The following is a 19,147-nucleotide window of genomic DNA, read 5'->3' as shown; positions in this document are numbered from 1 at the left end:
CAGGTATTTGCATATCAAAAAGAAATATTTCAATATATGCTTATCAAAATGCATATATGTCTATATATGTATTACATATATTAAGTATTAACATTAGAGAAAATCAATACATCCATTGACAGAATTGACATTTAGAAAATACATTACTAAAAGGTATTTCGGTATAAGGAAGGTTTTGCTTATTTTTCCCCATTTCACAGTGAAAAATGTGTAACCTTTAGATTAATTTATTTGTATCCAACCATTCAACAATTGGTCAAAAAAATAAAAACATGAAACCACATAGCATTTAGAAAATTGTGAAACCTTTTAAATAGATCAAGAATCTTTAGTTTAAATTCAGCTATCATCAATGTAAAAATTAAGATAATTTTATTACTACCATTATTGATCATAATACAGTGCTACATTTGCATACAAGTGTAGGCTCTCTTTGTATTTGATTTGCAGTTTTCAAATCATTCACATATATATAATTTTAATTAATTTTATTTTCTCTAAGAATTAATTGCTAATTGGGATAAAATAAAAACATTGCCTTTCTGTGGGTAATTAACATAGCCCGGGCACTTTCATTGAAGGCATAAATATTAGAATTAAACAAATGAAACCAAGTAGGTGCAAAGCCCAACTCTCACAGAGAGATGCTGTGTTCGTCATTAACAGGAAGAAGATACCAGTTTCATAGATATTACTGAACACTTGTGGCAGTCAAGCTACTCAGTAGATCAGTTTTAATTTTTTTCCTGTATAAAACCAGTGCTTCTTTCTCATACACCAGCGTGTTTGACAGAGTGTGTGCAAATGCTTAAAACGGTGTAACTTTCATAAGTGCATATGTGCACGGAGAAACAGTGCTGTAATTTGACTAATAAGTCACGATATTCATTTAATTTTATAATGGAATTTAAAGCCAGGAGTAACTTTCGAGGTCAGTTAGTTCCACCCTCTCATTTTATACATATGTTAACCTATGTTACTATGGTGTTTCTACTATTGAAGTTAAATATAAACATGGTCAAATCTGCGAAAAACAGATTGTAAGAATTTTATAACTGCTCAGTCATTACAGTCACTTATTCATCAACAAGGCAAGTTCACTTACAGGGAATGAATTATCTATTCATCAAGAAGCGATAACCGTATTGACACAAGTTTTAAATAAAAAGCAATATATATAAAAATCATAACCAACAGCTCGTAATACGCCTGAACATTTCAGATCCTACCTCACACAAGAACAACATACTCATTGCTGGGAGAAAGGGTACAGTTTATTCAATGATGCATTTATAATTTGGGGCTATAGATTTTGAAGCTAGTAATTACCACTAGAAACATTAAGAGTCTGGATTATGTGTTTTGATAACATTTTCCAAACTATGGGCTCACTGAGTATTCTGAAATGATTTCCTTTTCTCTACTCACATTCATTTCCCAGCATGCATTTCTTTCTGAAATAAGAAAAATGATATGACAAACGGTCAGGTTTTGTAGGTATACAGATGCTAGGATGCTCATTTTGTCATTGAGATCATGAGTTTTATCATTTTTAGCATTATTTCTTATATGTAATTTATACTGAAATTGTTGATTGTGAAAGTGATACGTGCTCAAGGAAAAAAATTTTTTTGGAAATAGTGAAAAGCAGGAATAAGAAAATGACAATTAACTGACAAGCTCACCACCTAGAAAAAGAATACAAAACGTAATGTTTTGGTGATTGTTTTTCCCCAGACGAGATGTCCCTCTCCTGCACTCCTCTGACACATACGTGCGCGTGCATATGCCCATCTGCATATTTTTATCATGCCTTCTGGGTCCACCACTTATATACTCTGTGACCTTTGGCAAGTTCTTTCACTTCTCTGTGCTTTAGTTTCTTCATCTTTAGAATATGGAGAGTAATAATAACCACATTACAGAATTGTAAAGATTAAATGGGGTAATAAATGTAAGAGCTTTACTAGCCATAATATAAATGATTATAGCTATGATCGTCTGTTTTGAAAATATTTTGCAGCTATCAAAACGTTTTCTTTTTTATTTGAAAGCCGTACTGCCCATTGCTCGTATTTTGTATTATTGTCCATAATCCATAATAATAGCTTTTTTTTCCCCTTTTATGATAATGGTGGCAAGTGGAACATCTGAAAAATATGTGCCATGCAAAATGGATCTTCACACAGACTTATTTTGTCATTTTAGTGTGATTTTTGAGAAATGAGTTCAGCACATCTGCCAAATCCTTTTATAAGATGCTACATTCCTGTTTTTATTTTAGTACGTTTCATTTATGAAAAGCTCTTTTCTTCCCCACCCCTCCCCCAGCTGTTGGGCCGTCCATCTCCAGCCCTCCCTGTCCCCAACTTTAATGTTGCTGTATGTGAAATCTTTAAAATAGAAAATGGGGACAAACGTGGAAGAAACCTGTCACTTTCTTTTTTTACAAGACATTCACCTTTTGGTATATCTAGATTAAGAGAAAGAAAAACAACCTGTCTTTCACACTCTGAAAAGGTACCATTGGATAATGGACTTTTTTTTCCACCAAATTTGAAATAACAGACTTTTTTTCTCCCTCAGGGTGGGAAGGAGAAAGCTGGTTTTGGGGGTGGAGGGGTGGAGTAAAGCAAATGAAGAATCAGTCTGAGAACATATGTTAATATTTAGATAATTTTTTAAAGTAAAAAGTTAACTAGTTAATGCTTTGTTACAAACTGTCTTTGATACTGTGTTTTGTTTATTCCATCCCAGAAGAAGTTAGCGGTATACAGCAAGATGCAGGACTCTCTGGAAGTCACCCTTCCCAGCAAACAAGAGGAGGAGGAGGAGGAGGAGGATGAGGAGGAGGAGGAGGAGGAGAAAGACCAGCCTGCCGAGATGGAGTACCTTAACTCTCGCTGTGTCCTTTTCACTTATTTCCAGGGAGACATTGGGTCAGTAGTGGATGAACACTTCTCAAGAGCTTTGGGCCAAGCCAGCACCCTCCATCCAGAATCTGCCATTTCAAAAAGCAAGATGGGGCTAACCCCCTTATGGCGAGGTAAGAATTCGAAAAGCAGATGCCCTCCAGGGCACTGTCTCTGTTTCGCAACCGCCTGTACCAGGTTCCAGCTGGAGACTTGCCCCCAGAGGACGGATATCCACTTGCTTTTTAATTTTTAAGGACAGCGAGGAATTTCTTTCAGACAAACAGCTGGATCAGTTTTGTCACATGTGGAATGCAGGGTTGGAAAGGATGCAGTCACACCCCTTAAATTCCTCATGGAAAGTAGTGATGCAACCGGCCTGGGTTTATAGTGGCAGGATTGAGCCGTGAAGCATCATTCCTTAAGCCCCGATGGCCCAATTTGGATCTCTAAATAATAGGCGTGCCTGGATCAGCTTTTAAAAATTCGCCCTTGCTCATTCCACTAGGTGCTACGTGGTGACATAGCAGAGATCTGAGTCTGACCCCGGAATACATCCTTCTGTGTTCTCTTAAGAGTTTTCTGTGTTGCTTTGTTGTGGTGTTAACTCTTTGGAGTGTATAACCGAGAGATTATTGACTGTATCTGCCTGGTTTAGGCTAATTATTTTTTCCTCCTCAGTAAAAGAAAGTGGTAGATTGAGCATCCTCTCCTTTTTGCCTTCTATAAAGAGTCCACAGAGGTGTGTTTGAATCTGATTTCTGACTCGCAGAAAATGGCTGGGTGACAACTTAAGTGTGATAATTACATTAGAGAAAAAATAATACATCATTCCAGTGGTAGTTTTAGAGAAATGTGTTACCAATGTTTCTTCTGAACTGGCCTGGCTATAAGAGGCATCAAGTAAAATAGTTCTCAAAATGTGGTTTCCCAGACTAGGAACGTGGGCATCATGTGAGAGCTGATTAGAAATGAAAAATCCCCAGACCTACAGAGTCAGGAACTCCAGGGTAGAGTCATCTGTGTTTTCACCAGCCCTCCCAGAGATTCAGATGCAAGCTCAAGTATGATAACCATTGACTTAGCGCTGTTCAGGTCACAGATTACCTGCCGCCCGGCCCCTCCCCGCCCCCTCTCCCTGACTCTGGACCTGTTGACTCAGAGGCTACGGAGGGAGGATCTGGGAATCACACTGTAACAAGTGGCCCAGGTGATCCTATGATGAGGAAAGGCTGGCCACCTGTGGTAGGTCACCTGTGGTAGGGGGCAGGTGAGAGGTGATGAGTGGTTGGTCCCCTGTCAGTATCAGAAGAATGGTACCTTCTTGCCTGCCTCTCCGCCTGCCTTTCTCTCCTTCCGTTCCTTCCCCACTTCTTCTCTCCCTTCACCTCCCCTCTCTTCTTTCCTCCTTCCTTCTAGTAAATATGAACATTAACATAGAGAGCAACCGTAAAGAGGAAGGTGAAATCCATACTCAAATGACCCAGCCCTCGATAGGGGTGAATTGGGAGGCATAACCGCTTATTTGAAGAGTAATTATGAACTTCTCACAAGAACTGAGCACTTAGTTCTTAGAAGCCTAAGATGCTAATGGGACCAACGAATGTCCTATTTGATAGCACATGGTGAATACTTTTATAACCTGGGGAGGGTGAAAATAGAAAAACTTCAGTGAATTGGCTGGCTTTAATAAACAGTTTGATATGTCAATAAGAAATTCTATCAGGATAATCAGTTCCAGGAGAGTAATAAATGCAGTGCCTTTTAGCATTCTGGCGTAAGTAACCTAGTCACCATTTAACTTGGAATATAGGAACAAAAGCCCCAAATTATAGCTAGATGTGAGAGTGATTGTCGAAGGTGTCATAACCAGAATAGTATTAAGTGAGGTGGTGTGTAAATGCAAAAACTCTACAATTCAGTTTTTTTCCCCAAATCTGCATGACTGAATAGAGAAGACCTTTGGAAAGATGTCAAATTTCAGTTTAGGAAGGATGAATCATGGAAATGTTTTAGCAACTATTATTAGAATTTTCTTGGTATTATCTTAAACTTGGCCTTCAAGTCTATCTCCTGTTCCTTTCATTGACTTACAAAGCAAGTGTTTATTAAGGTCCTTCTGTGTTCTGGGTAGTGGGACTATATCAGTGAACAGGAGCATCTAAGCTTATACACTTGTGGAGCTTTCTAGTGGAAGAGACAGGCTTCCACTATATATGCATTCCTATATATAAAAATACATATAATTATATATTATACATATATAATGAAATACAAGGTATTGTTTTACTTAGGATGATGATAGATGGTCTCTCTAAGACTATTACATTTGAGCACAGACCAGAAGGAAATAAGAGAGCTTCTCATCACACAAATTTCTAGGGAGAAATTATTCAAGGCAAGGGGGAAAGCCAGTGCAAAGGCCCTGAGGAAGGACTGAACTTAAATATTCAATGAGAAACAAAAAATACTGGTGTGAGTGGAGACAAAAGAAGAGGCATAGGTAGAGATCAGAATTTTCAGAGCTTTGTATGTCAGTTTAATTTATCAGAGTAGCCCAGGCAAACACAGCAAGCTCTTCAATTTCCATTTCTCCCTCTTCCACTGAGACTAGATATATTGTATCTAGTTATTGCACATCAATTTCCTCAATATTCAGAATAGTGGATTTCTATATGAAAAATATGGTATAAAAATGAATCAAATGGTTACATGATTAAAGTAGATGAACCAAGTTCATATCACGCACCCAGGATTAGAAAACCAAAAAAGTCCTTAATGGAGAATTTATTAGTAATAAATTATATGAAATCATTGGAGACAATTTTCTTATTTATAAAATAGGAGGGTTGAATTAAGTGATTGTTGAAATGTTGTCTCTGTGAAGTTTTGTGATTGCAAATATATTATTTACTTTCCCTTTGTGAACAGAACTTTGCCATAGTTGTTTCCAGTTATGAATTAGTGTTTTTAGATAAACAGATGTAACTTGGATAGGATTCATAGGAGAGCCACAGAATGCAGTTAAAGATTTAGAAAATAATATCTTAAAGAGGGCCATGATAAATTGAGATTCTCATGTCTAGTGGAGAGAGTTACTGTCAATTGCCAAAGCAACACAGGTTTGGATAATGCAGGCTTTGGATTGTGTTTGTTTTGGGTTCCAGTTTGGATCTTATCACTGCCTGGTTGCAGTGTGATCTTGGATTAATTACTTAAAAATCTCTCTGAGTTTAACTTCAGCTATAATATGTTTATTGATACCCATCTCCTAGGGTTATTATAAGATTTTTTTGATAATATATATGAATAATTTGACACAGGGCTTGATGCAAGGTGCTAACTGAAGGTCAGATGCCTTTTCTCTCTTCCTTAAGTAAGTTTCCACTCACCTGGCACCTAGAAAACCAACCTTGGGTCCTTATTCAGAAACACTGTTTTCTGGAAGTTTCTATTCCTGGCAAAAACAGTGTCTTGGACATAATAGGTACTCAAGGTTATTGACAATTTTGATGGCCATGGCAATAATCTTTTATGAGGAGCTGCTGACCAGCTGTATTAAATTAAAGTGTCTAATTTATGACATGAGGTTTTTACAATGCTGCCCAATTGCTACAGTATTTCAAAGGCATTTAAAACTGAATTATGTTTGACTGCAGAATATAATTCCACTGTAAATCTTTAGGCAAATAATAAGAGTGTCAGCTGATGGAATATTGGTCATACTTTGAGTTTGTGTCTTGATGGAGTTAGGAAAGTCCTCTTTAGGTGTTTTACAGCTGTTAGGCAAACAATTGACAGGAAATATTTGTACTCTATTCGACAGCATCACACCAGCTATTTCTCCCACTGTATCTTCTAACAGGGATTGAATAGAGCTTCTCAGTTAAGAAAACCTAATGAATCTGATTGTCTCCTTAACCCATGCAAATATAAGCATTGACTTCAAATATGTCTATTCATTGATCTCAGGGCCCAAATACTATTACAAAAAGTGTGTGTGTGTGTGTATGTGTGTGTGTGTGTGTGTGTGTGTGTAGGAAAAGGGAGTAGTTAAGTCAAGATACGTCACTGACTTTAAAAACTATGCTAAATGGTAAACTTGATATCTTTTTCCTTGCTATAGTTGCAAAGTAAATATTTTCTGCTTGATGTATCTACAGAGTGTCTGCTTGCAGCAACTCATTCTCATAAGAAAGTCTTCTCAAAATGAGCAGAACTTAGACAGCAAAGAGGAGGAAGGGCAAGGAGGGCCTGTCTCCTGGGCTGGCTGAGACTGGGAAGGAGGGAGCTGGGCTCCATCTCTAGGAGGCACTGGAAGCCATCGCTGCTGGGAAGTTTAGAACAAACACGTGGGAGGGAAGTGAGGCCTGGTTTATCTCATCGTCCTGCCTCCAAGGAGTATGGGCATCTGACATCACCCCTTGAAACTCTTTCAGAGTCACAAGGTCCATTTTGAGCAACTCTAGAACAAAATAACTGGAGGGCAATCTTTGAACATAATGGTGATGCTTAATTCCTAAGAGACAGAAAGCACTGGAACACATTGCATTTCACCTCTGACCCAATGATTTATTTTATGAACAAGAGGAAGGGAATTAAAATTATAGAGAAGGCCCCCTAGGTTGAGAATGGAGTAGCATTTTTTTCACTGAGGTTAATAAAAAGGTAAATATTATCTTTAATTTTTGATGTTTTAAATCAATATTTATTCTAAGAATATGTTTTCTGGAGATTTTTAAGATAAGACGGAGGTTCTACAACATTTTATTGGCCCATTTTTCCTTTTAATATAGTTTTCATCTTTTTCAAAATAAGGTAATAAAATATGTAATTTTTAACTATATGTTGAATTTTCTCTTTCATAGATTACTTGCCCTTAGATTTTTTATTCATAGGCATTGAGGGTTAATATAAAAAGTATCCCAGCTACTATGAAGTTGAAATAACTACTTGATGTTCCATGTTAAACTCTTATGTTTTCTAAGACATATTTCTGCTATAAATCACACAGTGAGATTACTGGATAGGCTCTGGATGGGTTTTATTGGACAATTGATTTTTTTCTTTTTTCTTTTTGTTGAGAAATAGGGTGTGTATGTGCAATATTTTTAAATCCCAAATGCAAACTGAACTAAAGTATATTTAGACTTTTTGTATATGTTAGGCTCAGTGTAAATATCATCCTAATATCCAGTACCACTGAGCCCAAAGTCACCATGGAGTGTTAATATCACATAGTTCTGAATTGCGGAAAAGTAATATTGCATGGAAATAGCGTGTGCAGTTTTTCATAAGCTTTTTCATCCAAAAAATGTGGCTGTGATTAAACACTTGTAAGCAAAGAGTCATGTAATGAAAAAAATTTACATACATATGAAATAAGCATACTGATTCCCAGTCATGAAATAAAGAGTATCATCTGTTTCTTTGTATCAAGAATTTCCTCTTTTAACAATCAAGATACCCAAACAGTGGTTTTAAAGTGTAGACTTATCCATAAACATATTTTCTACTCAATATCTTTTTTTTGAACATGTAGAATGCAACATTATTTTTGAAAAGGGCTGCATAGATCTCTGCAAAGTTTGTATTAATCTCAGAAGGCATGCCAACTGGGAAAATATTAAGTTGCTTCTAATTTTATTTTTCCCTGGAGCATTTTAAAGCTTTGTTCAGCTTCTATGGGGTGCATTTTTAAACATAGATTTCTACTCTCAATGATAATATGTTCATTAATCACAGTACATCATTAGTAGGAATAATATTTTTGGTAAGGAATCATTATTCACATTTGTGCATGCATATCCAACATGCATAAGCATCTGTAAAATAAAATTGGGTCCATGTACATTCAAATGAAAAGAGACAAAAGGAAAGTACTCAGGGAACTGACATATATTCTCTGTACTCTTGACATTTTAATGGGGGACATTAAAAAGGAGAACTCTATCTCTGGCACACACCTGTGGCTTGGGTTCAGCTGTTTTCACAATGAGATTCTGGCCCCATCAGAGATAAAAGTTATGAGTAGAATGAAGAGTATGTTACCAAAGATGAAGATCTGTGAGAGGAAAGTGGCAGATTGGTTGTGGCAAAACTCCACTATGTGATATAAGGAGCCTCCATATACTCTTTGCAATGAGTTTTAAACTTTCAACATTGATAGATTTCACTGTGGGTATGGTAGAAATATTGTACACATGGCCATTGTCTATGGCAAATTACATTTTATTCCTATAGCTTACACAGTTTTCCTTCTTGTCATTAGCAGCTGTGTTTCACATGTGAAAGGAAGACAGTTCTTAAATAAAACATATTTGCCTCAATGCCAGTAAGCTTGAGTTAAGTGCTATTTTGATAGATTGTGATTGTCAACAAAACCAAGTCATTCAAAGTTTGCCAGAACTGTTGGAAGGTTTGAAGAATAGGGTGGTGTTCCATCCTTCACCTCTTGAAGAACATCATCACCTAGATTTCCCCAAGTATTTTGACATCCATGGAGTTTCAGTGGTGGGGAGAGACTTGACCATGAGACACTGAATAGCTGTCTGAGCATAGGCTGAGTAGGGTGAATGACAGCTCTGGGGGAGGGCGGATGGGGAGAGTGTGGAAGAGCTTGTAGTGCTAATGCCGCAGCCTGCAGGGAAGCTGGAGAAAGGAAATAACTGAACACCATGGTGACTTCCTAATTATGTTAGTCACGTTACATATGTGGGGACTAAGTCAAGTTATCTATACTTTCCCTGAGGCAAGAAAACTGTGTCCTCCAAGTTTATGAAGTGAGAACGTGGACAGGTCAGACTTTTACATGCTTTTCTTTCACAGGATTTAGGATAGCCTTCCTTCCATGGAAAGATCTAGCAAGGTTCTTTTATGGGGAATCCAGTATAAAAATACTATTTTACTGCACATTTGTGACTAATGTCCTGAGCCACCTTATCTTTATCTATAGATTGAAATAAATCAGAGGACGCTGCACAGAATGGTTAGAAGTACAGGGCCACCAGATATTTGATTGGAAGATACTGAGCCCTGGAGAGGTCAGCAGGTCAAGTGGGGGTCCTACAATGGGATAGGGTAATTGCTGGCACTCACTCTCTGGCTAAGACTCCAGACCCCCAGGCCAGTGCTTCCCAGTTACTCTGCACTGCAGGCAACAGGCTATCCGTGGAGTTATCCATCTTTCTCAACACAGATCTGACTCTCCATCTCCCCCTGGATTTAAACCCTGCTAAACCTTTCTAAGCTCACTGGACCTCCTCAGGACAGCACCCACATTTAGAGCACACTGGCAAGGCCATACCCATCTGGGTCCTTCTGGACCAGAGTCTAACTATTTGCCACCACCTGCCCAATGAACTCTTTTTTTGTCCCTCAAATGCTACTTTGTGGGTGTATGTAATTTTTGGCCCTTTTAACATACTTTTTCATTAGCCTGAAAACACTCTTGTCCACCTCTTCACAAATAAAGCTAGCCCTACTCACTCTTTCAATTTGGCAAGTACTTTCTTAGGCAGCTTCGGTGCCCTCTCTGTTTCCCCTTGCGAGAGCACCAACCAAGTCACACTGCTCTGGTCTGTTTACTGACCTGTCGCCTGCCAGGTTGTGATTAAAAGTGGCATCTCTCCTGTCATCCCTGATCGCCCCGTGTTTCATACATAGTAGGTCATCCATAAATATAACGACTGAGTGAAGAAATTGAAATGAGGCAAAACTGGGGATTGGTTCATTCTCTTGCCTATTTAGCTCCAAGTGCTATTCTTTGATGTGATTTCCCCTTCCATCAACACGTCCTCAAACCCATGACCCTTACTTGAATCTCCTCCACTTATGACTTCCACAGAGTCTCCACCAAATTCTGGATGTTCAGATTCTAGTTACAGGTGTTCTGTCTTGTGGCAAAGTTAGGAAGTGTCAGCTTTCCAGGTAGACTCCTGGTCTTCAAAGCCCAGTCTCCCACCTGCCAGCTGTGAAGTCTGGGGTTTCTTCCCTGCCTCAATTTCCACATCTCTAAAATGGGGATAATAACAGTAACTCCTACCTCATAAGACCTGAGTAAGGATCCAATGAGATCATCCTTGAAAGGCCCCTGACCTACTGTTGGTCATTAAATGTGAACTATTATTATTTTCAGTCCAGAAACTCCCAGACTTCTACCAAAAATATAAGCTTGGAATACACTCTTCTTGATGGAAAATGAGAGTTGCCGAGCCTCATTAAGCATATCACTTCTCATTGTTACTTTTGGCATGAAAATGTTTAGTTTCAATGAAAACTGTCTTTGCCTTTAAAAGAAGTTGGTAAAAGTCATGCCCAACCTACCGGAATCACATCTACGGCATACGCTTTTTTTACCTGCGATGGATGTACCCACGACCTCTGCTCAGACCTCATGGCAGCAAGACACAAAGGAGGAAACGAAGCTTTCCAGTCCCAGCCCTGCAAACCTCAGCCTAGACGGGACGACATAAGCTAAGCAAACAAAGGGGGGGACTCCTTCAGCACCTGGACCCTTGCGCCTTGTCTTGGCTCTGAAGCGCAGAGATTTACGGGTATCGATTTACCTCTGTGTGGGGAGAAAGTGCAGACTAATTAGCCTGCTTGTGAAATATTGGACAAGTAAAGGCAAGTCTATCCCCGAACTGAGTCTTATGTAAATAATTTATTTTTCTGTCTTCTCAGACAGCTCAGCTCTCTCCAGCCAGCGGAGTAGTTTCCCGACTTCCTTTTGGACCAGCTCTTACCAGCCCTCTCCTGCACCTTGTCTGGGGGGAGTTCATCCCGACTTCCAGGTCACCGCGCCCCCTGGCACCTTTCCCGCCGCCGACCCCAGCCCCTGGGCAGGACACGGCCTGCATCAGACTGGCCCAGCCCCTCCCCCGCCCGTGTCCGAGTCCTGGCACTACCCTCTGGCATCTCAGGTGAGCCCATCCTACAGCCACGTGCATGACGTGTACCTGCGGCACCACCACCCGCACGCGCACATGCACCACCGCCACCACCACCACCACCACCACCACCACCACCCTTCTGCTGGCTCCGCCCTGGATCCGTCCTACGGGCCCCTGCTGATGCCATCAGTGCGCGCAGCCAGGATTCCTGCTCCCCCGTGTGACATCACAAAGACCGATCCGACTACAGCCACCACTGCTACCTCAGCGTGGGCCGGAGCCTTTCACGGAACCGTGGACTTAGTGCCAAGTGTGGGGTTTGATACAGGTGAGCCGAGCCGGAGGCTTTCCTCCTTTCCATAAAGAGAAGAAAAAGTAATGAAAGAAATGTGTACAAATGGAGGAGGTTTTAAATACTTGGAATTATTTTTTTTCTCTGACAGGTAAAGTTGAGCTCTGCCCATATGTTTATAAAACTAACCGCTTTGCCATAATTCCTGCATTCCGACAGAAACTGGCGTGACGACCTGAGAGAGGTCTCAGAACTTTTCTCCCATTTCTTCAGCGAGTAATCTGTTTCTTTGAACTGGAGGCTCTGGTACCTTATGTTTACAACGATTTAAGCACATTCTTTAAATCTTCGGTGTCTGTGTGCTCTCTATGTGTGATGGGTAATGCCTAACAGAATCAGAAATAGGATGTTTCAGTAATTTTTCCTTCTCCCCTTTTTGTTGGGTCTTCTTTATGATTTATGAAACGAACTGCTTGGTGGAAAATAGTTCATGGAATAGAATCATGGTCTTTGAAAAGAATTAGGAAACTTATTTTAAAGGAATGCATTTCTCTTCCCTTCCCTTCCTTTGCCTTTTGTTATTTTCCTCCCACTCTCAAAAGTTTATACTCAACAGATTTAGACAAATTTGGTAAGGGAAATATTTCTTCACAGAGCATTCAGCTCCTCTCTGGAATTCACTAACTCTGAGGGTCATGGTGTTAAATGTTTGAGCTTGGTTTTTGGACCAGATTGATCATATTAATAGTAGTAGTAGTTCTGAGTTCACAAAATCACAAGCATCAGAGTTTTAAAAAGACGAATCAAGTCTCAGTGATTATATCCCCAAAATCTACATTCCAGAGTCAGCCACCTCCATCCACCTCCAACCCCAGGTTCTTTGCCTGGAACACTTTGTGACAGAGTAGGACTTTCTTTCTAGAAGTTTAAGGAAACTCACTCTTTTTTTCTTTCTTTGTTTCTTTTTAAATTTTTTCTTCTTTCTTTATTCTTGTGATGAGAAAACTCACTCTTTTCATAGTTTTTCTTAGTTTTATTCTTCATGTACAGGATCATTAATTTGAATGCTGGTTACAGCAGAGAAGCATCCTGAAAGGGATCAGTTCTCAGCATCAAGTTGTGTTCACCCCATCAGAAGTGGAGCTTTTTTATCCTGGGTAACTGGTTCTCCGCTGAGCTTTCCAGTGTTGGCCACTGCCTAGCTTCACCCATTTCAGCTTTCTATTTTCATCTCTGGGTTCAAGCTGCTTTGCTAAACTCTCAGAGGACTTGGTTTTCCCTCTCTAGGAGGAGAGGATGTGATGGGACTAACCCCCACAGGCTACCTCGTGCCATGAAATATGACTCTTCTTTTTTCATCTCTTTTTTTCTCCAACAATTAAAAATATAGAATCCAGTCTTTCATTCTTAACCCACGGACAGTGGGCCTGATTTGGTCTACGGGCTACAGTTTGCTGACCTCTCGTACATATAATCCCATGCAAATAATTTTTATCTAGCTACACACAGACATGTGCATGTGTGTGCCTGGAAGTATATACCCCAACTCTTAATGGTCATTGCTCCGGATAATTAGTGCACAACATATACTTTGAAGCTAGACTGCCTGGTTTTAGAAGTCCAGCTCTGTCCCTTACTAGCTGCAGGACTTTGGGCAAATTATTTAGCTGGCTTGTTGCCTTGACTTTCTTATCTTTAAAAGATGTCTCATTGAGTGGTTTTGAGGATTAAATGAGTTAATGAAGTAAAACATTTACAGATGTGCCTTGCGCAAAATAGGTACTTTATAAATTCTAGCTATGTAAGGGGAGGTGATCAGACCCTCACTTATCTTAGCTTTAAAAAGTTTGAGATATATTTCACTATCATACACTAATGCATTTGTAGCATGCAATTTAGTAGGTTTTAGTATATTGACAATATTCTATAAGCATCTCCGTTGTCTATCATAGACCATTTCCATCACCTCAACAAGAAATTGCATAGGTCTAAGGAGTCACTCCCAATCTCCTCCTCCACCTATGCAACCCACCTCTAATCTACTTTCCGCCTCTATGAATTTTTCTACTGTGAACATTTCCTATAAACAGAGCCACACAGTATGTGGCCGTTTGTGTCTGCCTTCTTTCACTTAGCTTGTGTTTCCAAGATTCATCTGTGTAGCATGTATCAGAACTTCATTCCTTTTTAGGGGTGGATACTATTCCCCTGTATGGCTAGCCCACATTTGGTTTATTCATTCATTAGTTGGTTTGTTTCTGCTTTTTGGCTAATAATCATCATGCTGTAATGAACGCTCATGTACCAATTTGTGTGTGAACGTAGGTTTCCAGTTCTCTTGGGTGTGTACCAAGCAGGATTATGGAGTTGAGAGAACCTCACTTTTTATTTTGCATACCTCTCTAGCTCTTAAAAATATTTCAAAGAGCATTGACTCTATCTGTAGTTAATTTTTAAAAGTTGACTACAGAATATGGTAATAGAGTAATAGAATAGAGTTCTGAGGTTTGGTAGGCAAAAATCCTTCTACAAGAGTGAAGTGAGACAGTCCATCTTTTCTGAAGGGCCCAAACTGGGGTGAGGAGAGTAAGGTGCCTCCGCACAAAATTTAAAGAGAGACTCACTTTCTGGGGTGTGCAAGTACATACCTCCTTAAATTTTGCTCCCAGAATGCCATGCCCACCTCGCCTGTCCTGGCCCTACTTTCCTGCCATGCCTGGTTTGCCATCACTCACGACTCTGTCTGTTGAATGGATACTACATACAGAGCCCTTGGAATGGTCAGTGTATTGATATGATTGTAGGGCATCTGTATTTGCCCTCCTTGGGAAAATACCCATTTTTTACCAAAAGGCTATTATCAAAATCCCACATAACACTTTCCCCTCTCCTTAAAAGCAGTCACAAAACTGGGTTCTGTTGGTTCCATGGGAACAATAGTTCCGGAATGTGGTAAGAGGAGCTTAACTGAAAACCAAAGAAGTCTATGGTGAAGTGAATCTGTTAATGTTGTCAGCTAGGTACATCTCTTTGAGATCAGAATTCACTTTAGCATATAAAAGGCTATTATGTATTCTTTAGTAAAGAAACATGTTACAATTTGCTTAATAGGAGATTTTTCAATCTTATTTTCTTTGGGGCACATTTTGTTTTTAGCATACTTATTAACTTCTCATGCAATGCGCTTTGGGAACTGTTTTGTACCCGTTTTTTTCACCATAATAAAAGCTGTGTAGGTTCCAACTTCTGTCAGTAACTTTCACCGAACATTTAGCTGTTGTTAGAGGAATCCTTAGGAAGGGTAGGTGGGGCTGAAGATAATACCTGGAAGGGTGAGCTGAAGAAGGGAGGACCCAGGATATGGAAGATTAACTTCAGGAATCTCAGAGTATTGTACAGGGCCCCTTTGCATGTTAGGAAGAAAAGAGTTAAATGTGGAAATATTTCTGGTTGTGATATACTGTATTACTAGATATGCATCAATGAATGCAAGACTGTGTCTTTTCTTATCGCACTCAGATTTTTTCATGATGACGTTCAGTAAATTCTGACCTACAATTCATCTGTCAGTGGCCATAACTAAAAAAAAATGCATCTTGTGGAAATGCTGTCATTCTTATTTCCTGTTATTACCACTAATCTACCTAATGTAGGACATACAATGTTGCATATCCCAGCCAGTTTGAATTAATTTTTCAAGTGAAGATTTGTTAATGAGGCCTTTTTACTGAAATACAAAGTTGACTTTATTTATAACGTCCATTTTACCCACTATATTTAAATTTACCAAACGGAAAAGGAGTCATGTTTTGTGGTGTGACTTTTTTTCTATAAACACAAGCTGCTCATGGCTTGAGGTTGTTTTCATCTCTAGATCCACAGATTTATTTTTCTTAGGATCCCTCATGTTATTTTAGCTCCAATTTTGTTATAAATTTATTTTTATTTTTACTTTGAGGAATGTTTCAATAACTCAATATACAATATAGATAAACAGCTTAGAGTTGAGGTATACATGTTCTTTTTGCTTAGATACATTTAGGTAGCCTAAAATTGAAAAACAAACAATTTTCTCCACTGTATCACAGCTTCAAGAAATCTAGGGCTGAAAGGGAATTAACATATGTTGATGTATCTTCTGGTTTCTCAAAAAAATTATCATATAAGCATTAACCATACATTTGCTTAAGTAGTAGATTCAATGAGTGAATCACTGTATGATTCTGCCCCAGTGTATGATTATAGCCAGTTATCAAACATCATCTGGTTCATCTCTCACTAATGAACATATCTTCTGATATTGGGGAAATCAAGATTATGTATCATAGAATGGGGCATAGAGAAGAACTAAACTACGATAGCTCATAGGTCTAAAAATTATTTGCTAAATGAAGGTTGTGAAATTTCCCGTAGGCTCAGGAAGCTGTATTTCTAGTATTCTCTCAATGTTGAGGCATACGCTGAATTACTTCTGAAGAGACTTGAGCTTTATTAACCTGCAAGTAGAAATACTCTGTGAAGAAATCTGGAAAAACTGTTTCTGAGCTCTTAAATTTGAAAGTGAATAGGGAGCCCTGGGCAACACTAGGGAAGTTAGGAGCCTACCAGTGTCCTTCGTATCTATTGTTTTTTCTTCATAGACGTTTTGTGTCTGATAATAGAGAAGTAGAATCACCTTAAATGATTTTCTGAATTTGTAATGGTATAGGCCTGTAAACCATCTATCTATCTATCTATCCAAATCTGGTTTAATCTGAATTTCTAATCTGAATGTTTTGTGAAGGGACATCATTCATAAGTGACAAAAACTATATTTTAGTGCAATCCAAGTTGTAATTATTATTGCTCAAAATTATTTTTAAAAGTTCCCTTTGAAAAATTTTAAAGATCTTTTTGAAATAGGTGAATTAAACTACTTCATTAATTAAGATCATTGTGGTCAGTCTTGCTTCATATGATGTGGATATTTTATATTGAAATCCATTAGAAACATAAATATCTTTGTTTATCATATACAGGAAATAAAAGAGCAGGGTGACAAACAGCTAATGTACTAGAGCAGCAAATGGAGAGGCAGTTCCTCTCCATGAAAGGGAGATGGACATCAGGTTAGCACTTGCTTTTCCATCCAAACTGTAAGCTGCCATTTCTCCAGGTCACATCTCAAGACCCATGCTTTCTTGTCGGTGGTCTGGTGGTGACAAGCCCGGGCAAAACACAGGCATGAGAGTTCTCAGAATAACCTTGCTAAACTATTTTAACATCTTTGTTTTTTTAATGTTGCTAATTTTGGAATTTTATTTGGAGTACAAAGGGTATTAAAATCGTGGAACTTCACATACAATGACTTCTTAGAAATTGTTCCTCTCTCTCAGCATATACATATACAAAAAGAGACTAAGGGAAACCAAGAGTTACCAACCTAAGGTAATTGAATATTTACTTGATAACATGATTCTCCAATTCCAGGCTTTATCATGAAAGAGAGATATGGTAAATTTGGAGAGAAATCATCGAGAGCTGCAGTAATAATTAACAGGAAAATATGAGTTGTATAAAATATTAAGGCTCCAAGATATTTCCATCATAGAGAAGAGAGCACATCAAAGTAACATATGTGATAGACGCTCAGCTACAAGCACTTTTCCTCCTTTCCACTTCCACATCCTTTCTCCTGGAACATAAATGCTAGTCATTTAATACATATATGAAAGCTAGGGGGTTGGTGATTCATTGAAGTCTTTCCTGACATTATTTATGATTTTTATAAATGATGAGGAAATTAGGAAATTTTATTTAATGGTGTTATAAAATAGAATAGACAGAGAAGCTTACCTTTAATAATTTGATTTCAGCAGGGGGACACATTAAATGCATTTTAATATAGAAGTCAGCCCTAGAAAAATGTGACATTTCAATGACAGCTGCGTTCGTCGATAAAGATTTGTAGATTTCTGGATACTTACCTTGAGGGCATTATCTCAATCAGGCTAGTTAAAACATCACAAGGCAATAGTTGTGGGGAAAAATGCTAGGCAGAATGTTTCTACACTAATACTTTCTATGGACCTTTTTTTCTTTCTTTTTTTTTTTTTTACAGTTTCTTATGATTCAGTAACAGTAAAGACTCTAGTAATTAACAACTGCTTGCTTCATACTTTCTGCAAACCTTTTTCTCTTTCTTTGGCTTATGGCATAAGCCAATTTTCCACTGAGAGAGAGAAAAAAAAAAAAAAAACACCAAAGATACGTTAAAATATTTACACACCCTGGAATGGCGTTAGTTGTGTTAAGCGCATGTCCAGAATGACAGTTTCGTGACCAGAAGGGTAATGGAAACCATCATCTTTGAGATGCATGAGAAATGCCAGGAGATCCCAGCCAGAGACCGAGAGCTGCATGAAAAGTAGCAGAATGGCGATTGGGGAGAAATGCATTCCAGAGCAGGGCTGTTAGTTTCCAGTATCCACAGCAGATTCTGCAGGACCTGAATGAAAGTCCCCTGCTCCCAGAGCCCTGTAGGTCTTGCCCATGCTCTCTGCTGGCCCTTCATCCTTAGAATAGTACCGCCCTGTCACAATGCCCAGAGCGTGGGGATTCTGTCTCACGGGTCCTCCTCCTAGCTTACGGGACTAGCGCAGAAGCCTTCTGGGGATTCTGAATGTTCTAGGATGCATTGCATAATGTGGGGTCTGTATAGGTGAGAGAATCCCTTGGTTAAGGGAAACTGCTATTTTTCATCTATTGCTGGTAGAAAATTAAAGAATTATAGGCTTTTTTAAAAAACAAACTGGGAAACGCATTACAGTTAAAAATACTCAGGAGCTTTGGCCCAGCGTGTTTCCTTTGGTGAGTCTCTACCACACAGATATAAGGAGCAGTGTAGGTGCAAAATGTTTATTGTAATGACATTCACAGCAGCAGAAAGGTGGAATCAGGTGACTGCCATCGAGAGGCGGAACCTATGAGTGAATTATGTTTTCTGTGGTATTGCTGACAGGAAACAAAACAGATGAAGAAGTGCATGTATATGCTCCTTTAGTAAAAAT

General features: G+C 38.8%; 1 protein-coding gene across 4 annotated transcripts in view; it reads left to right on the top strand.

Annotated features, from left to right (window-relative positions):
* Nucleotides 1–19,147, top strand: part of VGLL3 (vestigial like family member 3) — a 38,695-nt gene that overhangs the window by 9,789 nt on the left and 9,759 nt on the right. For 2 of the 4 annotated variants that reach the window (XM_074361452.1, XM_074361455.1), the window contains exons 2-3: nucleotides 2,758–3,046; nucleotides 11,598–12,134. In XM_074361452.1, the coding sequence (XP_074217553.1) occupies nucleotides 2,758–3,046; nucleotides 11,598–12,134 (826 nt within the window). The remainder of the gene's footprint in view (nucleotides 1–2,757; nucleotides 3,047–11,597; nucleotides 12,135–19,147) is intronic. The other 2 variants (XM_074361449.1, XM_074361453.1) reach the window with 2 other exon arrangements.

This window comes from Camelus bactrianus, chromosome 1, assembly GCF_048773025.1.
Source record: "Camelus bactrianus isolate YW-2024 breed Bactrian camel chromosome 1, ASM4877302v1, whole genome shotgun sequence".
In the NCBI taxonomy this organism is placed as follows: domain Eukaryota; kingdom Metazoa; phylum Chordata; class Mammalia; order Artiodactyla; family Camelidae; genus Camelus; species Camelus bactrianus.
Note: the sequence above shows the minus strand (reverse complement) of the source record. Positions and strands in the feature narration are given on the sequence as shown.